The following is a 27488-nucleotide window of genomic DNA, read 5'->3' as shown; positions in this document are numbered from 1 at the left end:
TGTTCTGTGACTCAGCCTCCATCAGGAGCCTGTGTCTGTCGGGAGAGAGAGAAAGCAAGGTAAAAACCCCAGCCTTTGTCCCATTTTCGGCCCTCTGGAGCAGCCTTTGTCCCAGTTTTTGTCCCTGTGGAGCACAGCTGGGACTAAAAGGAGAGCTTTCCAGCCAAGCCCCTTCTTAGCTCCCCCAAACTGCTGAGCTGAGCTCCCACTCCCCACGGTAACATTTGTCAGGAATGAGAGGAGTGATGGATTACAGGAAGAACACCCCCTTGACAAAAAGCACCACTTCTTGGGGGACGACACAAACTGGGGGACACTCCATTTTTACTTCCCTGTAAAAATACCTACCCTGGCTCCCCTTTGGAAGAACCTCAGGAGGTAGGACACACATTTGTGCTGAGCCTGGGTGCCGGGGGGAGAAGCACTTGTTGAACAACCCGTGTGTTTCCACTGAAGGACGAGGACAGATAATGCCTCTGGGCCCTCCCGGCCTTGACTTCGGTGTCCTCCTTTAAATGTCCTGTTCCTTTAAAAAGTTTTCCTTGTGCCTGGGGTGTGGGGAGTGGAGGGGGGTGGCCCTCAGGGAGAGGACAGGCCTTGCCTTTGGGGGTGACTGAGCCCACCTGGACCTTGGATTGGGTGGTCACAGCTGGGATCGACTCCTTGGAACCAGGACTGACATTCCCTCAGCTGGACTGAGGCTGGAACCAGAACCAGTGATCTCTCTTTTTTCCTCCCTTTCTTTCTCTGTATCTCTCTTTTTCTTCCTCTTTAATTAATATCTTTCTCTCTCTTCCCTTTTCCCCTATCCCTTTATCCAAAACTCACTGGCTACTGCTTTATCCAGAACCCACCGTTCTTACAGTAGGTCATGGACCAGTGTACCAATTTCTATGCCAAGTGTGTAGTTTACTGATAAAACTTTGACTCCCGAGCATTTACCAACCTTGGGTGTTCCCTCACCATTAACGGAGGGTCACCAAATTTTTGGCCCCTCTCCTCCCTCACTTCACTTCTCGCCTCAGGAGCGCCGGGAGGAAGCGGCGATACCTGAGGGCGGGGGGGAGGCGGGAAACTGAGGGGAAGGGTGGGGGGCGCCCCACGTGCGCCTCACGTGCCGCCCCCCCCGGCGCGCGCCCCCCGCCCCCGCGGAGCCGCCTCCTCGGCCAATGGGCGGTGCCGCCTCTGGCCCCGCCCCCTGCGCCGTGACGTGCGCGAGCCCCGGGAAGAGGCCGCGGCGGGAGGAGCGGGCGGCAGCGGCGCGCGGAGCAGGCAGCGGCTCGGCTGCCCCTGAGGTGACGCTGCGCGGGCTGTCCCGACCGCGGCACCGGCCCCGGGAACGTGTCCGCGCCGTCCCGGCCCCGCAGGAAGCGGCTCCCGCAGCCGGCTCGGGGCTTGGGGCTCGGCGGAGGCGCGGGGGTGTGCGGGGAGGTAGCGGGGCAGGGGCTGGCTCGGAGCCTCGGCAGCGCTTTGGGCAGCTCCCAGCGATATCCTCAGGCTTCGGCTAAAAAGCCTTTTCCTGCCGAGTGTTGTGCGCGTTGCGGATGAGCTGTGGAATGACCTTAACTTTGGTTTGTGGAGTGACCTTAACTTTTGTTTTGGTCCCTGTCTGGTTCGCTCTGCAGGTACCGAGGGTCCGGGTCTGCTATGCCCGAGGGCCAAGAGTCGAAGGAAAACTTTAGAGAGCTGAAAGTTTTTGGGATTATTTTGCTATTTAGTATTGGAGGCAGGGGAGTGCAATTAAGTGGTCTTTAAGATCCCTTCCAGCCTAAACCATTCTACGATTCTTAGCTGTTCCTCACTGAGTCTTTTGAAATGCGAAGATGAACTTCCTGGAAAGTGTTGCTTTTCTCCCAAGGCATCTTCTAATTCATTGCCGGTTTGCCACAAGGGAAGACGAGGAAGCTCAAGGTCTCTTAGCCCTTTATGAGTACCGTAAATCAAGTACCAGCGAAATCAGAGGCGATTTCCGCTAGGAAATGTGTTAATGGGTCTGTAGCTCTACAAACTTCATCTGCAGTTGTGGATGTCCTCAGAGTGGGGTGAAGGGAGTGACTGTTTACAAGTTTGTGAGGAGCGATTTCCTCTTGTGAGTGGGGTGGTGAACATCTTGGAGTTATCCTGGCATTGTGCCATGAATGTTTAGATTCTAGCAGAGATGGGAGGGAAGGGCTGATGCCCTCTTTAGGCTCTGATGAGCTGATAATTGCTTAGGTACTCTGTTCATATGGGAACTAGACTGGGAAAATGTTTGTTTTCATAGATTTCCCCTAGCTGACTTCGTGTTTCGGTGAGAAAAAGGCTGTGCTGTGATAACTTAGCCTGAGTTATTAACTCTTTAAGTTAATTGTTTTCATTTTTATTTCACGCTACACTTCAGTTTTCTTCCCCCCATTCCAAGACTGGTTAGTTTTAGTTCCTTTCTGTTAACCTTTCAGTAAGATACTGTAACCACTCTGCACCAATGAGTGCCTTCCTAACCTCTTGAAGAAGGTGAAAAGTGTCCTGCGACAAGAATTAAACTTCTGGTCCTCTGAGCTGGAAACCTCACCCATTTATTAATTTTTTGTTTGGTGGTGGATGGTATTTGTCCCCTGTAAGCTGTGTAGCCTGAAAGAAAAATAGGAGACTCTCCTAGAGGGACAAACACAGGAAGTTCTGAAAACCTCTGGTCATAGTTTTATTTCCCTTTTGCAGATGGGACAGCCTCCTTATTCTGAGGAAATCCATCCTTAATTAGTTTTTTCACCAGTTCCTGAGTTTTCCTGGCCTGCCTGTAAGAGCTCATCTGTGCTGGTGCACGTATGCTGTTCACTAGCAGCTAAACACATCTGCTGCAGAGTTTGTGCCAAGATGAAAATATATATCAGGCTTGAAAATGTGCTTACATACATGCCTGTGAGGTTTTCTGGAAAAAATGTGCAAATTGTCCCTGGCTGTAGCTACATCTCCAAGAGATTGAGTTTAATTTTGTGGAGTGTTCTGGGATAGCACTTTGTGACCAAATTAGAATCTCCTTGTCCACTTCTCTCATTAGCTGAGAATTTTGTTTTCATGCTGCATGTGGTGTTTCAGGTATTCCCTGGTGGCAGCTCTGTCCCCAGCAGTGACTTTTGTCATTGAAACTGCTGTGGTTCAAACCTGATTCTCTTCCTGTTTTCCCTTGGTTTGCAACGCAACTGTTGTCTGGCCAAGCAGAACGCAAGGATCCATTGAGGAAGCTGCTCCTGCAGCAGCAGCTGAGAACTTGACAAGGAAGGGGCTTGGCTCAGGTCCAGTGTTGCTGGTGATTCCACAAATTGAACCTGCCACATCTTACAGAAGACAAGTCTTGATGTCCACCTGGGTGTCAGAAAGAATTGCCAAGGCTTTTTTGTCATTTTAAAGATTTTGGAAAAGCTTAAGTTGTTTTAAGTAGTTATAAGATCTGTAGGGAAGACTGGATGGTGTGGGGAGATGTTTTGGATGTGGTAGGGGAACTTACTTGGTTACTTGTTCCTGTACTGCTTGTAGTAAGGGAAAGGAAATGTGATCAACAGTAAATTACTAATTCAAGTGTGTGCTGAATTTCCTCTATCCTCCCTCTGAATTCATAATGAAGGGAAGAAAAATCTAACTTCAGTATAAAAACAGCTATGTAAATATATTATTGAAAAATAAATGAGATTTTTGTCATTAATTATTTCTTTTCTGCTCTAGCTAGGTAACCATGGCAGGTGATGATTGTGTAAGGAAACGCCAGTCTGGCTCCACTGCAACCTGCAAGACCCCTGAGAATGAAGAAACAGAGAGAAGACCTGAGAGTGAGAGGTCCTTTCAAAACTCAAGCAATGGTGAGACCCAATGGTTCTCAGCACTGGTTGCATCTCTGGCATGTGATCACCTTTAAAGTGCTCTTTCTACTCACAGCTCTGCCTCTTTGCTCCTTCATTTCTGTTTTTCTGTCTCTGGGAGGGCTGAAGGTGGAGGTCCCTGTGTCCCAGCTGCACCCCTTCAGCAGGTGTGGGTTGTTTGGGGTGCTGTCCTGCAGAGCTTTCCCGCAGGAGCTGTGCACTGCAATGCTTGCAGGGATCTAAAACAGTGATTAATTGTCACAGGAGGAAGAGATTCATTAATGCTGTAAATGGTGCAAATGCCTCCTGGCAACACTTTTGAGTAATCCTGGTAAATGCTTTTTCTGGGACTTCATCTCAGTTCCTTTACAACCTTTAGGTATGTGACTTCTCAAGATGGAAGAAAATAGTCTTTAACACACCATGCTAAGGTGGTGTGCCCACCTGACAGACAGGTAGAGGTAGGATGCCACAGAGAATGATTCTCTGCTGCTCTGGGATTCTGTTCATGTCAGGACAGCTCCCTTTTATTCAGTCTCAGTCCTGGCTACCAACAAACTGAACAATAAACAGTTGTGCCTGTCTTCATTTGTTTTGTGGTCAGCTTCAAAGTTAAGTGGCTTTAAGTTGGCTTTTTGGAAGGATCACTGCTGCCATGCCCTTTTCCTTGGGTTGCAGGGACAGGTGTGTGGCACCATGAGTGGTTTTTCCTGTGGACTCTGTGACCTCTCTAATTCCTGGTTTATGCTGTACCACGCTCCAGCCCAGTGATAAGGAGGTTGCAGATGAAACTGCAGCTTGTTTCCTTTCTCTTTGTGAGATAGATTTAGCAAAAAGCTAAAGTAGTTTATCACAATGTGCCATTAGCAGAAAGCTAAAGTAGTTTATCACAATGTGCCATGTGAGTACAAGATCCAAAACCCTGGTCCCAGTGACTCAAGGAGATAACTCCCACTGATACGCTTCTGGATATCATCACTATTTCAGTAGGACTTCTTTCAAATGAAATGGAAGTTGGAGCAAGTTTAAGTTCAGGACAAGTCAGGTTTCTTATGAAAGTCAAATGCTTTGGAGACAAAGCCATCCCACAAACTGCTTGGAGAACTGGGGTTTTAAGATGTTGGTGGCACAGTAATTTTAATTGGATCAAATGGGATTGTATTAGAAAATTCCAGGGAGTTGGTGTCTACTGGAATCTAGTGATGCTGGGTTTGGGAGTAGAGTTCTACCACTTAAACCTTTCAGTGTGTGGAAACTCCTTAATTGTAATGAATAAAGGGCAAGTAATAAATAGAGCAGTGATAATTAGGACTTGATGGGTGGGTGTGCCTCTCTTTACAGGCCGTTCATTTTAACACCTCTGAGATGTGGCAAAACCTCACTGCAGGTGAGATACTGTGAGTGTGTAGCAAACGAACATCTGGGGTAGATCTCTTGAAAGTGTCCATGTGCCTGGTGGATTGGCTTTGGAACAGTGCAGTGTGGTTTTAATCCCATACAAACTGCAGTGAAGGACAGCAGGGAGGAATCCTGGTTAATCAATCAAGAGTTGTGTGCATCTTACTTGCCAAGGTTGCTGCCAGTTGAGCAGAGGTGTCACGAAGTGCTGCTTTCCTCAGCTTAGTGTTGGTGACAAAAGGAATAACACAGGGAGGTAGGAGGCATGAATCTGATGCCTTGAGGCATGGGAGAAAGGTGCATCCCTCTGGTCAGGAATTCCTCTGTACAGGAGAGTAAAATCAGCAGCTCTGTGAGCCAAAGGTTGAAGATTTATGAAGCTGTTCATGAGTTGCAGACAGGGGTCTCTTCATGTAGTCCAGGGTGCCCGTGTAACTAGGTAGGACTTTCATGGCTTAGGTGGGAGAATTTCTCAGAAGAAGCAGGCACAGATGTTTTTATCTTTCTTTTGTCCTGGCCATTCTCTCCTGAATACCTGTTTCTAAGGCTAGATGTGCTCATTTGCACAAAGACAGTGTGAGGCTAATGATCTGCTGTCTGGCAACAGCTTTTTTGTATTGTGACAACTTAATGCTGGGTGTTGTGATGAATTTAGACAAAATGCATGTTTGTTGCAGTTAAGGGATTCTAGCCAGGCCAAGAATGTACAGAAGTAAATATTGTAGCATGTTTGTGGCAGTTATTGCTGTAGAAAAATGAAACCATTAATGTGATTGCCCATTCTTGATCCTCTCTGATTGTAGCAAACACAATCTCCTTTCTACAGTAAGAGTTGAGGTGTTGAGGGCCAACTGACTTGTTTCCAGAAGTGTGTGAAGTTTCTACAGAAACTTTTGAGCCCTTAATCCTTTCTTCATTAAAACTTAAATCCGTTTGGCTGATCTGAAATTGCTTAGAGGAATAATTTTAACACCTGTATTGGCTTTAGAGCTACAGTAGGTCTGACTCTTCCATTTGTGCAGTTGAGGTTATTTTTTTTTTCTTGGCTCTGCAGTGTTTCTGAAGGCTGTCTGATTGTTTGGGTTCTAAGATCAAATAGTTTCGACTCGGGTGCCAAATTTTATAGAAGTGTGGAAATATTCATAACTTAGAGATTGCCATAAGATTTCTTCTGTGCCTTGATTTGTTTCTGTATTGTAATTATTCAGCCTGCAGTTTCACTTTGACAGAGTAGCTCAACTTCAGTCTTATACATCACTTCTCTTCTTTGAATTAGGTCCGGTGTTGTAATTAAACAACTAATTTGGTCCTGGCTTAGAGTCAGCAGATGATCTAGGTGGCAATAATCCCCTGTCAAAAGCCAGGCTTCTGTAATAAGATTAGTCTTATGTGTTTTCAGCAGGAGATACATAGAGAAATATAAATCTGTTTTGCCTAATGGGATATTGGTATCAGACTGTACCAGTCACCTGGAATGAGCCTAACAGAAACTGCATGAACAGATCTTAAAAGGGCAGAGAGGATGTGCATCATAAGTGTGCACATGAATGCCTCTAAAATGCTCAGATAGTCCATTCAGAGCAGTAAAATGGTGTGTTTGGAATCTGTTCTTGTTTGCCCAGAAAGCAGGGAAGGACTGGAAGTGTCTCTGGAGGCTGATCTGCAAACAAGCTATGTGGCATATCTGGTGTGAGTAAGCCTGACTGGTAGTGCTGATCTTAGAAAGAGGCTGTTATCTTCCGGTGGAGAGGTTACTATCGATCATCCCTGGTGCAAAAGTTCATGGTGATGCACAAATTGTGTGCCTACAGAGGGATGGAGGAGGAGAGAGCTCCCCAGCAGGGATCAATTTGGAAATATTTAGCCTTTGCTGTATGACTCACAGCAATGAGTGTTCAGTGTTTCAACAGGCTTCTTGCAGATTAAGCTTCTTGAATTGAGTATCTGGGATGTGTTTCTGAGAGATGGATCAAAAAGCTGTTTTGTCTAGGTGGATTCTGGTAATTCTGTGGGGTATCATGTTTTGGACCCTGTGGGTTGGGTGAAGGCTCAGCAGTTTCTTGTGAAGAGCCTGTGGACATGGTAGCATAATGTAGAGAATGTTGGTGTTCCTTCCTGCTAGTGAAGAGGCTGTTTGGGTTCCATGGCCCTGCAGAACTGACTTCTTAAGCCAAATACTTGCCCAGCTCAAGGGCAGTGACCTATGGGCTGTGAAATCTTTAAACAGATCAGCTGAGTCTAGTCATAACTTGCCTCTATTTGCTGAGTGGCCAGATAAACTACTATAAATAAGAATAAGGGCTCATTAGCATCAAATTAATAATGTGTGTTGCATTGTAGCAATATGGAACTCCTCCCCTTTACAGTAGCCTTGCACTAGATTGGCTTTAATGTTGCTTTGCTTCTGATAGATAACATCTTCAGTGTTTTTGGAGAGGGAGTCTTTAAATTCAGGTGACTGACAGTAAAGAAGTCCTTCTGCCTGTGTTGTTTTAACCTCTTGAATGGAAAACTGTCTTATCAAGAAGTAACAAAGCTGGTTTTTTTTGGATCCCAAGCTGCAGCCCCAACATCATGTGAGTGATTCTCTACCCATTTCAAATGTCATTTATCTGTAACATGTGCAAAAGTGGGTTGAAAAAGGGACAACAAGATCCTTTAGAAGAGGTATTTTGACAGTCTTGTGAAACTTCAGTTGCTCAACTTCTCAACAATTAAGAGGCTTTCTCAATCTTCAGGTGAATTTTTTTATTGGCTTGGTTTTCAGAGGGAAACAAAGCTTACAATTAAAATTGTTCATTAATTGTTTCTTCTGACTTTTGAGCCTGTTTGGCATTTGATCTGTACAGAGGAGTCACATTCTAAAAAGATCAAGCCCAAGATCATGGTCCTCTAAAGATCTTGCTGATGGGAAGGGAACCCAATGCCATTAAATAAAAACTTCTCCCTGTGAACAAAGTTTTTTCAAAGCAAGCCCTGTTTAAACCTCCTCTGAAATTGGCCACTATTTCATACTAGTCTTCAAGACAACTTTCTCATGACTTTAAATGTATTTTCTGTCTTCTTAAGGCATATCTCAACTTCTTTTAAATGCAAAGATGTGCCTTCTCGTATGGTTGGAGCCCTGAGTCCATTTTTCTGTAATGCTGTTGCAACCCCAAAGTGATACAGAGGGATCCAAGTTTCATTTGCAGGGTCAAAGGAAAGTGAAGATTTGGGTTTCTCAGCAGTGCACATTTCCTTTTAGACTCAAAATCATGTGATGAATCTCTTCTCCAGTGACCTGACAGAACATAAATGTCTTGTGCAAGGGAAGATGAGCAATTAAAGATGATGTGCTTGTTCTCTGGTATCTGCCTTGTGACACAGCTGGCTTTATGGGGTGATGCAATACAGCAGAATGGGTTGGTTTGGGGTGAGTTTTCTTCTACAGAGGATTTTGTGTTGAGAAAGACAAGTTCACAGGTGAGTTTACTTTGTCATATGAGTTGCTTAGACTGAAAGATCTTGATTTTAAAACCTATGAAAAGATCCTATGTTTCTAATCTTTTGTGTGCATGCACACTAGTATGAGGGCAACTAAAGTGACAGGAGGACACTTCAAATTCCAGTTTAGCAATTACAGCATCAGCAGGTCGGAGACTGTCCTCATTTCTTGTACAACCACTAAAGCTGGATATTTGGCATATGTAAACCTATACCAAATTTTAAGGCCTTGTAGTCTAAAAGGCTGTTTTATGTCTAAAAAGAGCCATGACTGGGTAGTTTTTAATGTGAGTTTTTAATGACTGAGGCTTCAAAGGCAAGATCTGACAGGAAATATATGGTCAAAGAACTGGTGTTTTATTTTTAGCTTATCTTGAAAAGGAGATAATGCAATTCTTTAAGTCCCATGTGTCCTGTCCTCTTTGGTTGTTGTTGGGTGGCCTCAAGCAAACTTGATATCATCTTGAAGATTGGCAGCTGGGCAAGGGACACAAATTCTCAGCTTTTTTCAAGGGCAAGGTTAGTTGTTCTTTGAGCTCAGCAGCTCTGTTTTGCTTTCTAGCAGGTCAGCACAAGGTGGTTCTTCCCATGGTAATAATAGAAGGAGTGGGCCAGGGATACAATTGTGGAGTGGCACAGTGAGGGAGTAGAGCCACTGAGAGCATCTGAAGGGGATGCAGTTCTGCTGTTTGTGGAACAACTTAACTTATATTTCTTAAAAGTGCTGGAGGAGTATCTGTTTGAGACCAGCAAAGTGCATGAGCTGAGCGGGTTAAGGGTATCTCACATTCTTCTCAGATTGCTTTCCAAACTGCTGCTGTTCTGCAAATGTAACAGCACAATGAGCTTAAATGCTGAAGTGTTTGAGGTTTTTTTTTTCTCTTGGAGGTGAGATGCTTAGCAACCAGTAGTTCTATTTTTGTAAAAATGGATCTTGGATGCAGCCAAAATCAATGGTGTTAAGCAGTTTCCTTGTTTGTTGTTACATTAGAAATCTGCTAAGTAATAGGCAGTTGTTGTTGGTCTGTCCTTAAGTCTGCAGCTTGTGTAGCAGATAGAAAAAAATTAAAATTCCTGCAGACAGACAAAAATCAAAATTCCTGCTTGATCAGTGGGAAGGGGAATTAATACTAACAATTGAGCATGTCTGTGCTGAAGATAACATTCCTTGTGTTGTTGTACTCTTTTCCAGTACTGGAATTGGAGTTACCTCGGAAGCAGATCTACCTAAAATACTTAAAATGAGTTGTTCAAACAGGCTGACTGAGACTCCTGAGCATCACAGAAGCACTTCCTGCTCTGAAAATGAAACTGCATTTTGTGTAGAGGCTGTGCTCATACAAGGAGACCACATTATGCACCATAATAGTGCTATCAGTCTGTTTTCTTGTCTCACAGCAGCACAACTTTGGCACCTCTACAGCAAATCTGTTGGCTCATGCTTCCCTGGAATCTTATTAGGGAATCACTTCAGTACCTTCTTTTTCTAGGAGTGGTAATGTTGTCTTAGAAACCAAACATCAAGTTGTAATGCTGGCTGTGTGTTGGTGTGTAAGGTGGTGCTGTAGCTATAAATGCCAAAGGATATGAACAAGGCGAGGTTTGCTGCTATCTTTTCATTCTGACTGGTATTTTAGGGAGATGGATGCTGCTGCTTCAATCTTAATTTTCCTTCATGTGCAAGACTCTCTGTTTTAACAAAAGTAACTTTATCTTCTGTGTTGTTGTTATTGGAGAAGTGAAACACCAGCAGGTGCTTGTCCTAAAACACAGCTGGTCCGAAATGTCTGACCTGTGGGTGTTGCTCTTGATGTCACAGAGGAATCACAGATGTGTAGTTTTTAATGGGAAAGAGAGGTGGCTTTTGAGGCTTTACCTATTGGCCAATGGTGTTAGTAATGACAAAAGTCAGATTATATTGATGGCGTGTTACACCTGACTGTTTACTTAAACAGTGAAACATATTAAGAAATACAGTTACACTGATATCTAGCACTTCTCCTGGGGGATAAAAGGGATGGGAATAGCCAGGTTTGAACACAGGATAACTGCCCAACTTGCCATTCAGCCTGTTTTAGATCTGATCATGGTATTTTACTAATAGCTGTGACTGACTGCCTTGTCTGTTGGCAATGTAGAGGCCTCCAGACAAACTAACCTTATGTCTGGTTAAGATAAAACCCTGATAAAAAATGAGCACACTTGGAAATGACCTTCTGAGGGTCATTCTGATGGCTGCTTCAAGGCTGAGTATGTTTAGGGACCTTGGAAAGATTTGCAGAGTTGCTGATGAAAATTAAAATCCAGCATGTTCTCAGCTGTTGACTGCCTTACATTGCTGTGATCCTAAGATACATGGTTGTAGTTTATGAACTTCCTGCAGCTTTGATTTGAATTTAGTGGGACCTATTAGAAATGCTTCTGAAAAATCAGTGTCTGAATTACTGTATGCCGTGCTTGTTATATTTTCAGACATGCAATTAAAAACATTCAATATTTGCTTTCCTTCCATAGGCTGGGTTGATGTCGACCACGTGATAACGAGGAAAATGCAGCTGATAGCAGAAGCTGAGGTAAACACAATAATTGCTTGTGGTGGGGAGCAGGACAATGGACCCTGGAAGTCTTTTGGAGAGTCACTAGCCCTGGAACACAAATAGCCCTATTCAATCCTAGCTTGAGTGCAGTGACTTTTCCACAGCCCTCTTTCTCTCTCCCACTTTGCACAAGAGGGGTAGTGTTATGTAATGAGGTTCTGTCTTACTTGACCCCAATAGGTTGAAGTCCAGAGATAAGAATGAACTTTGAGACCTGTAAATAAAATAGAAATTGCCTTACCACTAACTTTTGGCAGTGTGATGATTAGCCACCCTGCTTGCATATTGAGCCTTTAAAATGCTCTGTGTCCTGCTGTCCATTGAATAAAGGGCAGCATGGAGCCTGCATCCCACAGCTTCTGCTGCCCTGGCTGTGGAGATGACCTTCCTTGAGCTTTTCTTTATGTCAGTGAACAATATCCTCAAAGAAAATAGCACTGGGTGTTTCTGGCACCATCTGCATCTGTGTGGGCTGTCTTTGTCTTAGATTATATTAAGGTGATTTATGCCCAAATTAAATGAAATTGGCTAAGGATGAACTGCACCCTCTCTGTTAACCATTGTTTTGTGGCACCTGTGTCCTTCAGGGCGAATTGCCCTGCACTCTTGCATAATTTTATTGCAGAAAATTCTGTGGTAAATCTGAAGTAATCTAATTGTGCCATCTTGACATAAATAGTAGGGAGTGGATACTTAGAGGGCAGAGAAAAGTACCTTGGCATTTGTAAGATATTTTCCTGAGTTTCTAAAAGGAGTTTAACTCTTTTTTTTTTTTTTTTTCCCCTTTTTCTCCCTGCCTCTATAGGTGATGTGTAATTTATAGTAGGTATAACTAAAGTGTATTTAAATAGTCTTCTGCAAAACACTGTTTTTTTTGCTAAAATTCCTAAAACTCAGCCCTTTAGAAGGGTAGTCAGCTTAGAATTTTATTTTGGATGTTGTCTTATCCTGTTTATCCTTCCTGAGAACAGGAGATCAAGCCTGGTAACTTCTGTGCAGACAAACAATCGTTAATCACTTTGTTTGCAGTGGGTGTTTGCAGGAGAAGGCTTTCACTGTAAAGCACAAGTAGCTTTGGAAGTTCCAGGGAGCACTAGCTGGTTGCAAGGGGACAACTTGACCTTGGATTTCTTTCTTCAGGAGTGTCTCTTGTTCTTTTTTTTTTTTTTTTTTTTTTTTTTTTCTGGTCACCAGCTTTGAGAGACAATTCATAGAAAACCTGATTTCTTACCCACAAAGAGAATCCTAGAAAACCAGTGGTGTTTTAATTGCTGAAGTTTCTCCCAAAACTCAGGGAGTTCAGGTTTTAAGCTTTGAGTTATGCAGCTTGTAGATTTGTTTCAGGTGCCTCAAGGCTGAGGGGGAAAAAATACACCCTACTGCAAATACCTGAGAATTTCTTAAGTGCTGGGCCCTTTTGTTGTGGGAACCACTAAACAGAGACTTGGATTGCAGTTTACCTTGTCTGTGACAGGTATCTAAATTCTAGGTAAATGCTTGGCTTATGAAAAGCCTGATCAAGATGGAAATGGGATTTGTAGGAGCTGCATAGGAGGCCTTCAAGCATCTGCAGTCTAAAAGTCCAGTCCTGTATTCATTCTAAACACGGTTGAGAATGGTGTGTTCTGTCCCTAGGTCAGGGCTGGGTGTTGTCACATGTCAGTGACAAAAATTACTAAATCTGTTAGAATGAGTGAAGTTCTGGGAAAATGTTGCAACTTTATAAGTAAGGGTCACTTCCCTCAGCTTTCTCTGATGTGTCATCAATTTTTTATTATTGGCCAGCTTCTGCTTTTGATGGCATAGCTTTGAGGGTTTTTGGTTTGTTACAATTGGTTTGTTACATTTAGTTACAATTGCTGTAGGGTCTGTACTCTGGTTTGTATTATATTTAATCTATTAAAAACTTATGTCCTGCTCTGGTAATCCAAACACCTGCATGTGTTGGTATCAGCCCTGGAGGGCTGTGTGAGGAGAGGCAATCTCAGCTGAGTACCAGCCAAAAGGAAGAGGTACTTTAAGGAAATATCACTTGCTAAATCCTCACTTGAGGAGAGATTAGGCTAAAAAAAAAGGAGACACTATTAAAAATAAAATAAAAAAAATGTTTTCATGGGAATGAATAGTGCTTTGTTTAGCATTGAAATTTGAGTGTTCCAACAGAAGTAGGAATTTCTATTTGACTTTTTCATAGAGATATGTGCATGTATGCTGTAAAATCAGGCTGTACCAGAGACCACCAGAGTCTTCTGTTCAGGTTATATTCACAAGTACTCAATACTTGTTGGTTTGGTTTTTTTTTTCCTCCTGATTTAAAGGAACAAGTTCATATCTCTTGCAGAGACAATCTTCTGCCTCCCAGGAAAGCATTGTCTAAAAAAAGTAGCCAGATCCTAAGAATTTTGTTAAGCACTGGTGAAGCTTATTTAGTCTATTCTGGAAGTGGCCTAACAGGAGAATTTTATTTTTTTTTTAAGTTAAATAATAATCTGCTCCTTCTTCTACTGCAGCTTTTGTTTCAAGAGATCTCTCTGGACCTGGAATGATTTGACTCCTATCTACTTTCTTATCTTGAAGGTTGAAGATTCTCTCTGGAATGTAGAGTTCTAATCCATTGCAACTTCAGGGTCTTCTGCTTGTATGTGGTATCACTTCAGATTGTCTTGTATTTTCTGCCAGTCAAACCTACTTGGCTGTTTTCACATTAAATAGGAGCATTTTGTAAGAATACATCATCTGTTCATGTATTTTATAGGATCATGGAATAGTTTGGGTTGGAAAGGACCTTAAAGATTATCCCATTCCACCCCCTGCCATGGGCAGGGATGCCTTCCACTAGACCAGATTGCTCAGAGCCCCACCCAGCCTGGCTTTAGACACTTCCAGGGGCAGCCACAGCTTCTCTGTGCCAGGGCCTCACCACCCTCATAGGGAAGAATTTTTTCCTAACATCTGATTTAAACCTATCTTCAGCCAGTTTGAAGCTATTTCCCCTTGTCCTGTCACTATAGTTATCATGAGGAGTCCATCTCTGACTTCCCTGTAGGTCCCCTTCAGACCCTGGCAAGTGCTGTGAGGTCTCCACACATCCCTCTTCTCCAGAAACCTTGAAAACAGTTCTTTTCCTTTTCAACCTTCAAGATAAGAAAGTAGATAGGGGTTAGGAATTCTGATCTGGGAAACATATGTGTTTCTTGAGCAGCTGACCAGTAGGAAGAGCAGATCAAATGATGATATGTAATTATCATTAGGAAGTCTTGCACCTTGAATCTGGAGGCAAACTGGAAAAATCCCAAGCAAAGGATGGTCAGACAGACATAGCTAGTAAACACTTGCATTTAGAAAACAAAACATAATGTGCAATTAGATTTTAAATAATTTCTTGAAATGTGCCTTTTGCCTGTGCTGAAGATGATGGTTGTCTGTCAGTGTTCAGGAGCTCAGGGGTTGGCTTTCAGCTTCATCATTAGGCTCATCACATTTAGTGTTGGAGGACTAAACATGAAGGAGCTAAATTCTCAGAGGTCTGATAGTCTTCTAAAAGGTCAGAGCAATTCTGTGTTGAATCTGATGGAGAAGATAAATGTTATTCAAAATCCTCTGGCCTGACATGTGTGAACAGGCCAGTATAAGCCATGGTCTTATCCAAGTAGGCCCCAATTGTTGGCACATGGTACAGAAATGTTACCTTGATGCCTTGCTCTGTCCTGCTCCAGGATAAAGAAGGAATATAAATGTTCTATGAAAATGTATGCAGCAAGTTAAAGAGTTTATTGCTGTGTTTTTACTCTGTCAGCAATTGAAGCCAGCTTTCATGAAGGAGGTGGACAGCCACTTCACAGAATTTGTGAACAGTTTGGTGGCAAAATCAGCTCTCCTGGATTCCTCGTCTCCAGCTTCCCTTTTCCCAGCTTCCTGTGCAGAGAAGGAACTGCACAAAGCCAAGTAAGTCCCTTTTAAGCTGTTGACATAACAAGGTTCTTTCCTGGAAGTTTTATTTCCCTTTTTGTCTCAAATGTTCTCTTCTTTGCAGAAATTCAAGGGCCCCTCCAGAACACGGGAAAATCTTTACTGCCAGGAGGTCTCTCTTGGAGTGAGTAACTTAATATCATCAAAGTAATTTCATCAAATTTTCTGAAAATACCCTTGATAGCAAACTAATGAGCTTTTGCTTTGAGGTACTTTCCCTGCCACCACCCACAGTCTTATGTTCAAATCCATGGGGATTAATCCGTTCAAGCTTCTCTCTTTCTAAAATATCTGTACTACATCATGCAAATATAAACCTTAATTACAGCCCTCTCAGTACCACTGGGATCATGGCTAATTATGCTTTGTCTGAGGATAAGCACCACTGGGATCATGGCTAATTATCTTTTGTCTGAGGATAAGCTGAGGAAGTGTCTGTGTCTGTGGCAGCCCAGCTGTACCTTAACTCTGGTCTCTCCCTTAGTGAGCTGTTTGAAGTGAGTCACATCAGGACAATCTACCACATGTTCATCGCTCTTCTCATTGTCTTCATCCTCAGTACACTTCTAGTAGACTTCATTGATGAAGGAAGGTAAGAATGCCCTGGAAAGAAAGGGATAAGGGCTGGGAGTAGCTATTCCAGAGTGCCAGATGCACATGGAGCTGCAGAAAGGTGCAAAAAGGAGGAGGAATCCTTCTTGGGGTGTTGTTGGAAATGTGGGTTTCAACTTGGCATGCTTAGAATATGTGCTGGAATTCCTGCTAAGAGGGTATGACCATTTCAAATTGGCAAGCTGGATGTTAGGAAAACACTGCTAACTGATGTGTTACATGAGAGTTGTGGCCACACAGCTCAGCCTAACGTGCTTAGTTCATCACGAGGCTGGTGAAAGGGAATGTGGAATACTTCAGTTGAGTATCTTTAATGAGACAGCAGCTTTTCAGCTGCTTGTGTTGCTTGAAGAAGGACTCTGCTTAGAAAAACTTCAAATACTTCAGCAGTCCTTCCTCTGTTTAAAAATGACAGTTCTGGAACACTGTACTTGTACTTAAATAAAAATAGAACTTTGTTTTTCCTGGGGAAAAATCCCAAGGATGTTGGCAGAGCCTCTGCCAAGATAGTGCTTTGCAGGTAGCCAGTTGTGAACAAAATTGTGAAAGACTGCTTTCCTCACATTTACTTGTTGCTTAAGTAGTATTTTGGCATGCTGTATCTCATGTACACAAGTAGGATTACATGTTTATCTTGCTGATTATCTGCTTTTCAGTGTACAAAACCAGAGCTGTATCTTGATTTTAACCATTGTGCCTTTAGTCTGGGTATAAGAGTAGGCACATGTGCTATTGAATGTTGTTTAGCTGATCCTAACTTAGTAGTGTATGGACACTGGGGGAGAATGGGTATTTACCTTAAAATCAACTAGGGCTGGATACCCTGATTACTTTAAAAATAATATCTGTGGTTTTAGCTAGATCTGATAATTTGGATCCAGTTTGCAATTGAGCCTCCACCTGAGAAGGAATAACTTTTGCTGATCTATTCTGTACTGTCATCTTCTCTGGTCTTAGTTTAGAGGAGCTGTTTCTTGTAGGAATAAGCTCTGATGGGTGTGAAAGGCAGTAAAGTTGATCAGCCTTTTGTTTATGTCCTTGTGTTTTAAGCTTGATTAATGTGTTCAAGCACTTGATGCACACCAGTAGGTCATATTTAGACTGACCTTCTAATGACCCTGTGCCTTTTAGGTAACTTCTAAATTGAATCCATGTGGAATGCTTACAAAAAAGGATTAAACTATGTTTGAGTGCTGGATGTTAAAATACCCTATGCCTACAGAGGCAGGGAGAAAGCCTCTTTAGGCTTAAACCCCTGGGAAGAACTGAGTCTCGGTGTAGTAGTGATGATGTTGTGGGAGTGTTCCCCAAAAGCTTTCATGGACCCTGGTTCAACAGTGGATTGTTCAGTCACATGCTTGTTCTTAGGAGGGATGAGCTTGAGCCTGCTCTTAAAGCACATGCTGATCTTAGAGATGAGTGGGATTTGAAGGTAAGCTGTGCCTGGCAGTACTGATGGCATCAGTCCTTCTCCTATTTTCTGGCATACTTGAGGGTGGCCACTTGAAGCTGCCACAGATAGCCCTGAGCTGAAATTGCCACAATCACTTCTATCCAGACTGTCAAACAGTTATGATCTGGAAGCTTTGGGTTTTGTAGCCATTTAGTGGAGTAGAAGTATTTCTAATTAAAGAATGGATGCTCAAAATTTGGCTCTTTCCTTGTGCCTTCTAGGCTGGTCCTTGGATTTGATCTCCTGGTCTTTGTTTTTGGAAAGTTCCCAGTTGTCTTCTGTACCTGGCTGTGCATGTTCAGTGCCACAGTAGTTGTTCCATACAATCTTTTTGTCTGGTGGGCCCAAGGCTATTCCAGTTCTTCCCATCGTGGAGTCCACTCTTTCTTCTATGGGATGTTGTTCACACTCTTCCAGATAGCTGGGCTTGGCCTTGGACCAACCTATGTTGCTGTAGCCTATGCCCTGCCTCCAGCTTCCCGCTTCATTGTAATACTGGAACAGGTAAGTCCCTGTATCCTCTCTATCCCAGGATACATTGAATTTTATCTTCAGTGTGGAAAGGGTCCTTTTTCCTAAAGGAGTCAAATGTTGCTTTTATTCATTAAATTAAGCCAAGGCTGTGGATGCAGTATCTCTGAGACTTGGTCAGTTACATCCAGCAAATCTAATAAGAAAGAGTAGAGAATAAACTTCATTTTGATCTGGAAACCACTTGTTTCCAGTATTTAAGATTTAACTGTGCATTTTACTGAAATTCTATTTATTTCTGGTTGTCTTGTGGATGCTAAGTGCTTAAAACCAATTTTAAGAACGTCTTGTGCCATAGTGCACAAGGAAGCTGTAACATTGCTCTTTAAAAAACAAATCCCAAAGGCAAAACCCAAAAACATGGTCAAGAAGTGGTTCCTGTTGGTGCTTCTGTTCTCAAGAAGCAAATGTCTCTGTAATCAGAACTTTTTTGGAAGTGGAATTTTTTTTTGTGGCAGGGAAAGAGTGGAGGTCTGGTCAGACCATCAGGTTAAAATAAGGATGGTCAGGGATGAGTTTTAAGTTAACTTTGGACTGGCCCTACTTTTGGTTCTTCATTATTAAAACTGAATTAAAAGAAAAACCTGCTTGACAGTTGTGGGCTCTTTATGTGGGGCACCACCTTATACCCAGGTATTGAGAATTGCTGTACAACACAAGTAACTTCAAGGAGTCATCTAGACTTTGAAACATTCTGGCCTGCTGAAATGGAGAGGGGTTTCCCTTCAATTTTAACTTAAATGTTAGCTGATTAGTGACTTGCTGGTGTTATTCAGAGTGCTCCTGTATGTGGTGGTCCTGCATCCTGAAATGTATTTTGACTTTCCTGAGCCATGGTTGCAAAATTTGGAATTCATAGTTAAACAGGCTTGTGGGCAGAGGAAGCAGCCCTTTCCTTGTAAAAGGGCTAAATGGGAAAGAAGTAAAGATGCTGAAGGTGTTGGTGAAAAATGTTTGATCCAGTCTTCACTGGAAAGTTGTGAAAATGAGAGCACTAAACTGTTCTTCTCTTGGCCTTGCAGGTTCGTCTTGTTATGAAGGGTCATTCCTTCATCCGGGAGAATGTACCCAGAGTCCTCTCCTCGGTGAAGGACAAATCTGGTGAGTAACTTGCCCTGCTTCATTTTACCTAGCCAGCCCTAGCTTTCTTTCCATTGCTTTGAGCTGCCCTCGTGAGCTGGAGAGGTGGGATTTGAATAGGGGACTTTGGATGGGCAGGTTGAAGGGTTTGCATCATAATTTCAGCCTGAACCTTTTCATTTGTATTCAGTTGTATTAGACAACAAGCTAGACTCTTGTTCAGGTCTAAATCCTCTCTGGATCTTGAGTACTTGTTCTCAAGGATTCCATATTTCTATTCTATTCTATTTGTTAGGAGTAACAAGTATCTAGATGTTGCCTGCAGACCTCCAGCTCAGTGCTCTAGTTGAAGTGACAGCGATCACAGAACAAAAGGCCTTTTAAGCAAGGCATGCTAGAGCTGACTGGACTGAACCCACGTGTTGATAGGAAAGGAAATGTGATACCAAGGTGTTAGCAGATAGTTGGTTACCCTCACTTGTTAACTGTCCCTTGTACACACCACCTGAAAGGTCAAGTTTGTTTTATTCTCTGCCAATGCTGAGGTTTCTCAGGTGAGAAGGGTTCTGTTTTGTGAAAGGGTACTGGGGAAACTGAACTGGCAGTAAAAAAACTGCAGAATGTTATTTTGTTTTTCATTTCCTCTTCCCAGGCACAGTACATATTCCCAGAATTTCTCAGTACCTGTATTTCCTCTTTGCTCCCACCCTCATCTACAGAGACAGCTATCCCAGGTAATGTGAGCAACAGCCTAACTAAAGTACTCTGAAAACTGAAGCCAACATTAAGCACCCCTGGGTGTGATCAATTTATGAGTTAGAGCTTTCATAAAGATGTGGTTAAGCTGGCAAGAGCAAGACTTGCTCACGGAGTTCTGCTTTTGTTTCTCTGGGAAACTCACTTGAAGTTGAACTAATTAAGAACTTGCTACAGATTACGTAGTGCTAGACAGTTCCTGCAATAGGAACCTGTGTGTTTTATGTGGTGCTAATAAGCAGCCCTGTCTCTGAGTTTGAGGCTGAAGCCCTGAGTGGTGGGAACTCCCAAACTCTTCTGCACATTGCTGGGTTGCACTTTGGCAGTGTGAAGCCAGCAGTCCTTCACACAGCTGTCAGCAGACCCCACCTCCTACAGAACTGTACAGTGCTGCCCTCCAGATACCTTCCCATTTATGGAATTGCTGGAGTTCTGCTGTAGTTGAAGGCAAGGAATCAGCAATTTGGGCAGACATCCCTTGGATGTCAGGAAATTAAGAATTCTGGAATTCAAAAGCTTTTTTTTTTCCCCAGAGAATAGTCAATAAAATTGTAAAATCCTTCAAGTAATTGAAGTGAGGGGTTTGCTGCTTTGAGGTCCTATTTAGCTGTGATATCCTGTTCTTTTTCCTAGGAATCCCACAATAAGATGGGGCTATGTAGCTACCAAGTTTGCACAGGTGAGTGATGCAGCTTTCTGCAGAATACACTCTTAGAGATCATCTAAGATGTGTTGCTCAACAGCTCTCTCTTTGCCATTAAATCACTGCCTGGCATGGGCTTACCAATGAAGAATACTTTTCAGTGATTAACAAATGAACTGTGATCTTGCTGCACAAGAAAGAAAAAAATTTCAACTCTTTGCTTAAACAAGCCTCCAGATAAAAAAAGACTGTGTGTGTTTGTAGAGCAACACCCATGCCCTCTTTCTTCACCCTGGTTGTAGTGCACTGGCACAGCTTCCTCTCTGCAGATATTCAGAGCAATTTTGAAATCATGAGGCCTGGAGTCCAAATCCTCAGTGCTTATTTGAGTTCAGGGTTGACTGGTTCCTCACATTTGTGGCTGTGAGCTTCAGTAGCTTCTTGTGGATGTGTTTCCAAGTAATGGATTTGTGTGACTGAAACCTTTGCTGTCACACAATGCATTTATGGTTGAAAGAGCAAAACAATTAAAAAAAAAAAAAGAAAAAGGCAGCATGAACAGGCCTTTGGCTGCTTGCTCCTGGACAAAGAGGATGACAGAGCACACACCTGCCTTACATCAGAGTATTTAAACACTGACTGGCATTTTGACCTCAACATCCACAACATCAGTCCATGTGCCAGAGAAAGCCTGAGGTGCTTTGGACTGTAAGTGTCTCCTTTGGAATAAAATAAGCTTTAATACTAGATTTAACTACACTAAGTATTTTTCAATTATTTCTGCCCTTGGTTGTAGATCAGGGGTACTTTCCCCACTTTGGCAGTGGCATGGATTTTTTGTGTCAAAATGTGTGAGTTGATAGGGCTGGGAAAAACTGACAGCTGCTGTAGTAGAAAAGTTGATTTTGCTGCTGACTTATCAGGGTGCTCCAGGGATTGCTGTGGCTTGCTTTCTGCCTGGATTCTCAGGGAGGTTTATTGGCAGCAATGTAAAATAAATTATTTTGACTTGTGTTGGCAGCTTCTGTTCTCTCCTAGAGCTGGCAAGTGGTGAAGTGTTAATTGTGCATTCCTGTTATGAAGTCAGGTTTTGAGAGTATTTTTGTTCCAGGTGCTTGGTTCACTTTTCTATGCCTACTACATCTTTGTGAGACTCTGCATTCCCCAGTTTCGTAACAGTAGTCAGGAAACCTTCAACCTTCGAGGGCTGGTCCTCTGTATCTTCAACTCCATCCTGCCAGGTAAGGCCCAGATCCATGTGGAGTGACTTTTATCTCCATGGAAGAGGTGGAAGGGAGAAATGCTTCATTTGAGTTGCATTCATGACAGGCAGAGATCAACAAAGATCTTGTGGGCAGACTGGGGTTAGATTAAGGTGAAGAGGTTAAAAGATCAAGATTAAGGGGTAAAAGTTCAAAATCAGCAATACAAAATAAAAGCTGGGATTGAATTTAACTGTCTTTAAATCAAGTTGCAGGCTCTGGGGCAGCCTTGCTGTCGCCCTCTAGGGCGAGCAGGGCCTGGTGTGGTGAAAAACTGAAATATTGTTGTGCCACGTGTACAAAACAGTAGAGCTCATCTGTGTCAGTGCCTAAAAGAACAGTTTGACTTTGTTAGGTGCTCTTGCTTGTGGCTGAGAGGCAACACTGCAAGACTGGCACGGATGTCCCTTTTTTCCAGGGGTACTGATTCTCTTCCTGGTGTTCTTTGCATTCCTTCACTGTTGGCTCAACGCGTTCGCTGAGATGCTGCGCTTTGCAGACAGGATGTTCTACAAGGTGAGAAGCAGGAGCTGTAGTTTATAAAGCTTCTGAAAGTCACTGTCATAATGAAAGAAAAAAAAGGAGGAAACTGAACATTGTTTTACCAAACAAAGCAACCATGGGATTTTGCTTGGTTTATGCTGTTATGGCTTAAGTTTGTCGCTGTGCTGTAGAACAGATCTGATTTCTGCTTGGCAGTCTGAGTTGCTTTAAGGTGAAACACCCTGTGCACAAGCAGAAGCAGCCACCAGACCTACCCAATACCTGCATTAGCCCTCTTTTTGTTCTTTTATCACATCAGCCACTGCAGTGTGGGATAAAACCAGACCTTGGTACTCCAAGTAAAATGTCCAAAGTGTGATGGAAAGCTTGGTCAAATTGTTATTGTAGCTTGGTATATTATTTTGATCAATAATTTTTAATTTGATACCCTAGAAAAGCCCTCTAGAATATTTTATAGTTAATTAGATTTACAGTCTTTCAATTGTGCTTTCAGGACTGGTGGAATTCCACATCCTATGCAAACTACTACAGAACCTGGAACGTGGTAGTACATGACTGGCTCTATTACTATGCCTACAGGGACTTCCTTTGGGTGAGTAACAAACAGATGTTTTCTTTTGTTAATTAAACATTCAGCTACTGGGCAAAATGGTACATTTGTCAAGATGCAGCATCCCTGTCTGGTTAGAAACACAAAAATGTTTCACATCAGCTGTTGTGGGGAGCCACTGTGCTTTCAGAGAGATCCACTGCTCATTTCCAAGTCATGAATGTGTGCAAAACGTGGGGCTGAGATGTAGGAATGCAGGGACTTCCTCAGCAGTCAGAACTCATGTTTCCATGAGCTGTGGTAGGTATTTAATGAGTGGGCTCAGCACAAGTACTAATGCAGGGAACCAGAAATACACCTGGAGAGAAACACCTAAACCCCAAGGTGCTCTGTAAGGCACTTACAGCATTTCATATGTGCCTCTTGTCAGAAGGAGAGTCTTCCTAGCACAGGGAAGAAATCCAGTGTGTTGCAACAACCAAACAAAAACCACAGCAGAGTAGCTCCTAATACTTGGCATTCTTCTCTCTGCCAGTTTTTTGGTAAGAAATTCAGAGCAGCAGCCATGCTGTCTGTCTTCACCGTGTCAGCTGCTGTACACGAGTATGTCCTCAGCATCTGCTTTGGCTTCTTCTATCCAGTTCTCTTCTGCCTGTTTTCATGCTTTGGAGGTAAGTTCCAAGGAGGAGAGTGTGGGAGTGGCTGTGGGATTTGTGGCTTTTTTTTAAGAGAAGAGTGCTTTATGCTATGATGCCAGCTGTTCCTTCAGCACTAATACACATATTGTTGCCCAAGGGTTGCAATTGTGAGTCCAAGCTTTGTGAATGGATTTTTGCAGCTCAGTAGATGCACACCTATGTACACACAGAGGATTTGGAAGCCTGGGGCTTAGGTGAGCAAGGTCTTGGTGGCAAGGAAGAGAGATCTGTGTGATACTCTGCTGTTCCTGCAGTGTACACTGCAGACACTGCACAGAGTTTAACAGCACTGCTTCCTCTTTGCCAAGCTGTAGTTGAATGGCTGTGTGTCAGCAGCTTGTCAGTCTTCCTCTGTAAAATCACAGTATAAGGCAACTATTACTTCACTACTGCAGTGAGGAAGAGCCCATTTAGAAGTCAGAGCTCTTGCATTTCTTTTTGTGTTTGGAGTTAGAGGGCTCTAATAAGCTCTAGGCCACCCCTGCCATGCCTTGATGACCAGTGTAGCACAGTTAATGTTGATCCCTGGGGCACACACCGAGCCAGCTTGTGGGCAAACTTACTGGAAGTAAATGTCAGAATCAGCTCAGAGTACTTTCTCCATTATTCCAAGCATAATCAGATTTTCATGCAGTAGCCTTGTTGCTCCAGAGATGAAGTGAAAGGAGGGAAAGATCCAGGACAATTAGTTCATCTTTGATTCTTGAATCTCAAGTTTGTTTCTGAATAATGCTTCTCATTTCTCCCTTTTCAGTGGTCTTCAACTTTACCCTGAATGACCGTCGGAAAGGGCCCTTCTGGAATGTGATCATGTGGACTTCCCTCTTCCTGGGCCAAGGTGTCATCATCTGCCTCTACAGCCAGGAGTGGTACGCCCGCCAGTACTGCCCCACGGAAAATGTGAGTGCCTGGCCCTTCCCATGGGATAACCAACTGTGGGAGTGGCTGTCCTGCCTTGCTGTGCAGGAGGAATGGAAGATAAATGGCACAAGCCCTTTTAGCAGTGTGCTACATCCATTCCTTAGGAGTTATTTAGCCTAGAGGCTGCCTAACAGGAGTGTTTTCAGTAGTGCTTCTTCTGTAGTATTTCACTCCTTGAGACTGAGGGTGGTGTTACCCCATTTCTGAGGATATGCTCAACCTCATTTAGGCTGTGGCAATGGAACTGCAGCACTTGGCCAATAAAGTCAGGAGAAACTTTTGTAGAAGACCCACAAAAACTGGTCCATTTGAGCCTCCCCCTGGCTAGAGTGGGTGATGGTGGTAAGTGGTTACCTGTAGATAGTTTGGGGTTTTGGTAGTGTTTTCTCCAACTCATTTTCATGGTACCAGATTCTGTTCTAGATAAAACTTCCTGCTGTCCCAGTTGATTTCAGTTTTAAGCAAAGGTATCCTTTGGCAGCCTCTATTTTAAGTTTGATTCTCCTCAATTAAGAGTTTGCCATCATAAATTACTTGGCTTCTTGATACAACAGGCTACTAGGCACAGTATTTACCTGATGTAACAGAACTTGTGGCTCTACTTACACTTCCAGGCACTGCTTAGTGTGGGCAGGAACAGGGTTGTGGGATGCAGAAATGTGGTTTGATCTTTCCTGTTAGAGAAGTTTGACTTCAGCAGCTCGTACCACAGCTGGTGCTGTTGGCCTGTGACTAATTTACTCCCTCTCCATGTTTTGCAGCCCACATTCCTGGACTATTTAAAGCCACGCTCGTGGTCGTGTCATATGAAGATGTGAAAATGAGGTGCTCTGGCCATGTCATCACAGAAAAACAGAGGTGTCCTCCAAGTCTTTGGACCAATGATCTAACTTACTACAGACTTTTTCTAAGGGAAGTTGTGCCTCCTGATTATTGGGGAGAAACTGTAATTTTTTTAAACATTGCTGGAGCAAACCAGTTGACCTGGATTGCAACAGACTTCAAAGGCAGCATCTATTACATGCTGTCCCACTTTGAGCCATTTCCATGCCAGTAAAACATTGAGCTGAAGGTGGAGTCTACTGGAATCCTACTCATCCAGGGGTCCCCCCAAATTGCTGCTTTTCTGGGCAAGCTAAGTCAGATTTGCTGGTAGCTCATTGTTGGTATCCGTCCATCTTTCTTAGCCATGCCTTTGCAATTTTTTTCTCCTTTTTGGTAATGGGATGTCTACAAAACTTCTGTTCTTCATGATCCTGCCTGCCCCTGTGACATGGACAAGTGGCAGAGCAACAGGGTGTTTGCATCCTTGCTCTGAAGATGGCCCAAGTTTTCCTGGCTGGCTTCAAACTGCATCCTGTGTATGTTGGCTGCCAAGAGACATAAAATGGGCAGAGGAAGAGGGATTGTCACTGTGCTGAGTCAGGTTCAGAAGCAGGGCATGGTGTGTGCAGTCTTCATATGACTTTTTACACCAAAATTTTGTTTTCTCTGTATTAATTCAGTTCCCAGCTGCCTTACAGCATTTTTCTTCTCTGAAGGCCCTTGTGACTCGAGGAGTACTTTTTCTTTCTGCTCTTCCTTTCTCCTGCTCTAGGTAATCAGTTCTTTTAACATTATTAACTTGTAAAAGAGCTTTTGCTTTAATTTGGCAGGTGCTTTAAGGTATACAGGTTGTTAAGTGTTTCTTTACTAAGAAAAACTTGAAATACTATGACCCAACTGTAAGAAAATGGGATCAACTTTACAGGTACAGAGCATGATCTTGTTTCAAATGGCCACGTGCAGTTCAATGTGCCAGCACACCTTGCCCATGTGGATTGGAGAAGTTTCTAATGCTGCTGGGGAATGAGGATTGGCCCAGAGCTGCTTTGTCACCTGCCTGTGTCTGCCCTGACATCAGAGGGGGCTTCAGGTGGAGATCAGCTTCCTGGGTACTGCCCTCTTGATGAAGAGGTAGCACATCTTCCCACACACACCAAATAAGGCAGGGGCTTTGTGTGAGTTTGGTGTTTCCATAGCAATTTTATCAGTCAGAGTTCCTTCAGCTCCCTTGTTCTGTCAGGTGCTAAACAGAACAGGGAACTTCCAGAGTGTCTGGGTACAGATCACTCCAGTTTTACTGGAACTGTAGCTCCCATTATTGGAGATGGGGTCATCTGATGGGCATGTCTTAACTTTGGTGAAAAGGGCCACCTGACAGAGATACCAGAACTTTGGTGACAAATATTTTAGAATTACTCAAATGTTACCAGAAAATGTCATTTCCTTACTACCTACAGCCCTGTGTATTTCATACCAGCAGTATTGGGACCATTGATGGGCTTGTCTCCCAAGCCACTTCAGGCTCTCCTTTGTGCTTCTGCTTTCACTAACCTCAGTCAGAAGTAATTTCATGAAATCTAGGGAACACTTCAACTCTTCCAACTCTTCAGTAAGAAGGAATGAAGCTCTTCAGAAAGGACATTGTCCCAGGTCAAATTTGCCAAATAGTGTTTCTGTGTAAGGTTCTCCTCTGAAAACACCTCCTGCTAAAAATTGTTTGATGAAACCATTGAAGTAATTTCACAGGAACTATATGCTCAAATTTGGCAGTATTCATACATAAAATCCTGAGAATTAAACTAATTACATTATCATCATTCAGATTGAGTAATCTGAAATCTTTCACCATACCTTTTGTAGGAGGAAAGAACAGAAGTTCTGGAACAACTAAGCTTCCTTATTGAAAAAACAGTCAAAAATACAAAAAAACACCCTTTGGCCAAACAGTTTTGTCACCTCCTTGGTATAGGATGAGATTCAGTCCAATTCTTTTTCGTTTGGTGCTCAAAACACTTATGGGGTATCTGCACTCAGAGGTGGGGATGGATTTAGGGACTTGGTTTGCCATCTTGATAGCGTGGCAGGTCTTGATACAGTTTCAGTGTTCTCAGAAAGAGACCAAAGGATGATGACACTTTGTGCCCTGTTGTGGTGTTTCCCTCACACGTGGCACTGTCTTATGCCCAGAAGGAATATCAGCATTTACTGTGTCAGCATCATCACTGTTTGAAGCCTGAGGGCAAGCAAAAGGCAACCAGAAAGGGATGCTCAGCTGTTGGAACTAGTCTTAGTTTTTGACAAGTTGAGGTTTTTCAGCCTTGTAGATCAAGGCATCTGGCAACCGTGCTGCCAGGGCATTAACAATTTGGA

At 43.2% G+C, this 27488-nt stretch overlaps 1 protein-coding gene across 3 annotated transcripts; it reads left to right on the top strand.

The window, feature by feature from the left end:
- Positions 1–645: 645 nt before the first annotated feature.
- On the top strand, positions 646–26939 carry SOAT1 (sterol O-acyltransferase 1). 3 transcript variants are annotated; one of them, XM_015636324.3, is made up of 16 exons: positions 646–716; positions 3700–3833; positions 11232–11290; positions 15111–15259; positions 15348–15407; positions 15768–15875; positions 17570–17852; positions 18902–18980; positions 19612–19693; positions 20349–20394; positions 21470–21599; positions 22039–22136; positions 22618–22716; positions 23210–23345; positions 24127–24272; positions 25055–26939. In XM_015636324.3, the coding sequence occupies exons 2-16, from the start codon at positions 3710–3712 to the stop codon at positions 25109–25111; spliced, it is 1656 nt and encodes a 551-aa protein (XP_015491810.1). In that variant the 5' UTR covers positions 646–716; positions 3700–3709; the 3' UTR covers positions 25112–26939. The 3 variants fall into 3 exon arrangements, with proteins under 3 accessions (XP_015491810.1, XP_015491808.1, XP_015491809.1); XM_015636322.2 differs by lacking the exon at positions 646–716 and adding an exon at positions 1238–1295; XM_015636323.2 differs by lacking the exon at positions 646–716 and adding an exon at positions 1245–1295 and having other exon boundaries at positions 3704–3833.
- The last annotated feature ends 549 nt before the right edge of the window (positions 26940–27488 follow it).

This window comes from Parus major, chromosome 8 (assembly GCF_001522545.3).
Source record: "Parus major isolate Abel chromosome 8, Parus_major1.1, whole genome shotgun sequence".
NCBI classification, from domain to species: domain Eukaryota; kingdom Metazoa; phylum Chordata; class Aves; order Passeriformes; family Paridae; genus Parus; species Parus major.
This window is presented reverse-complemented; position numbering and strand designations above follow the sequence as displayed.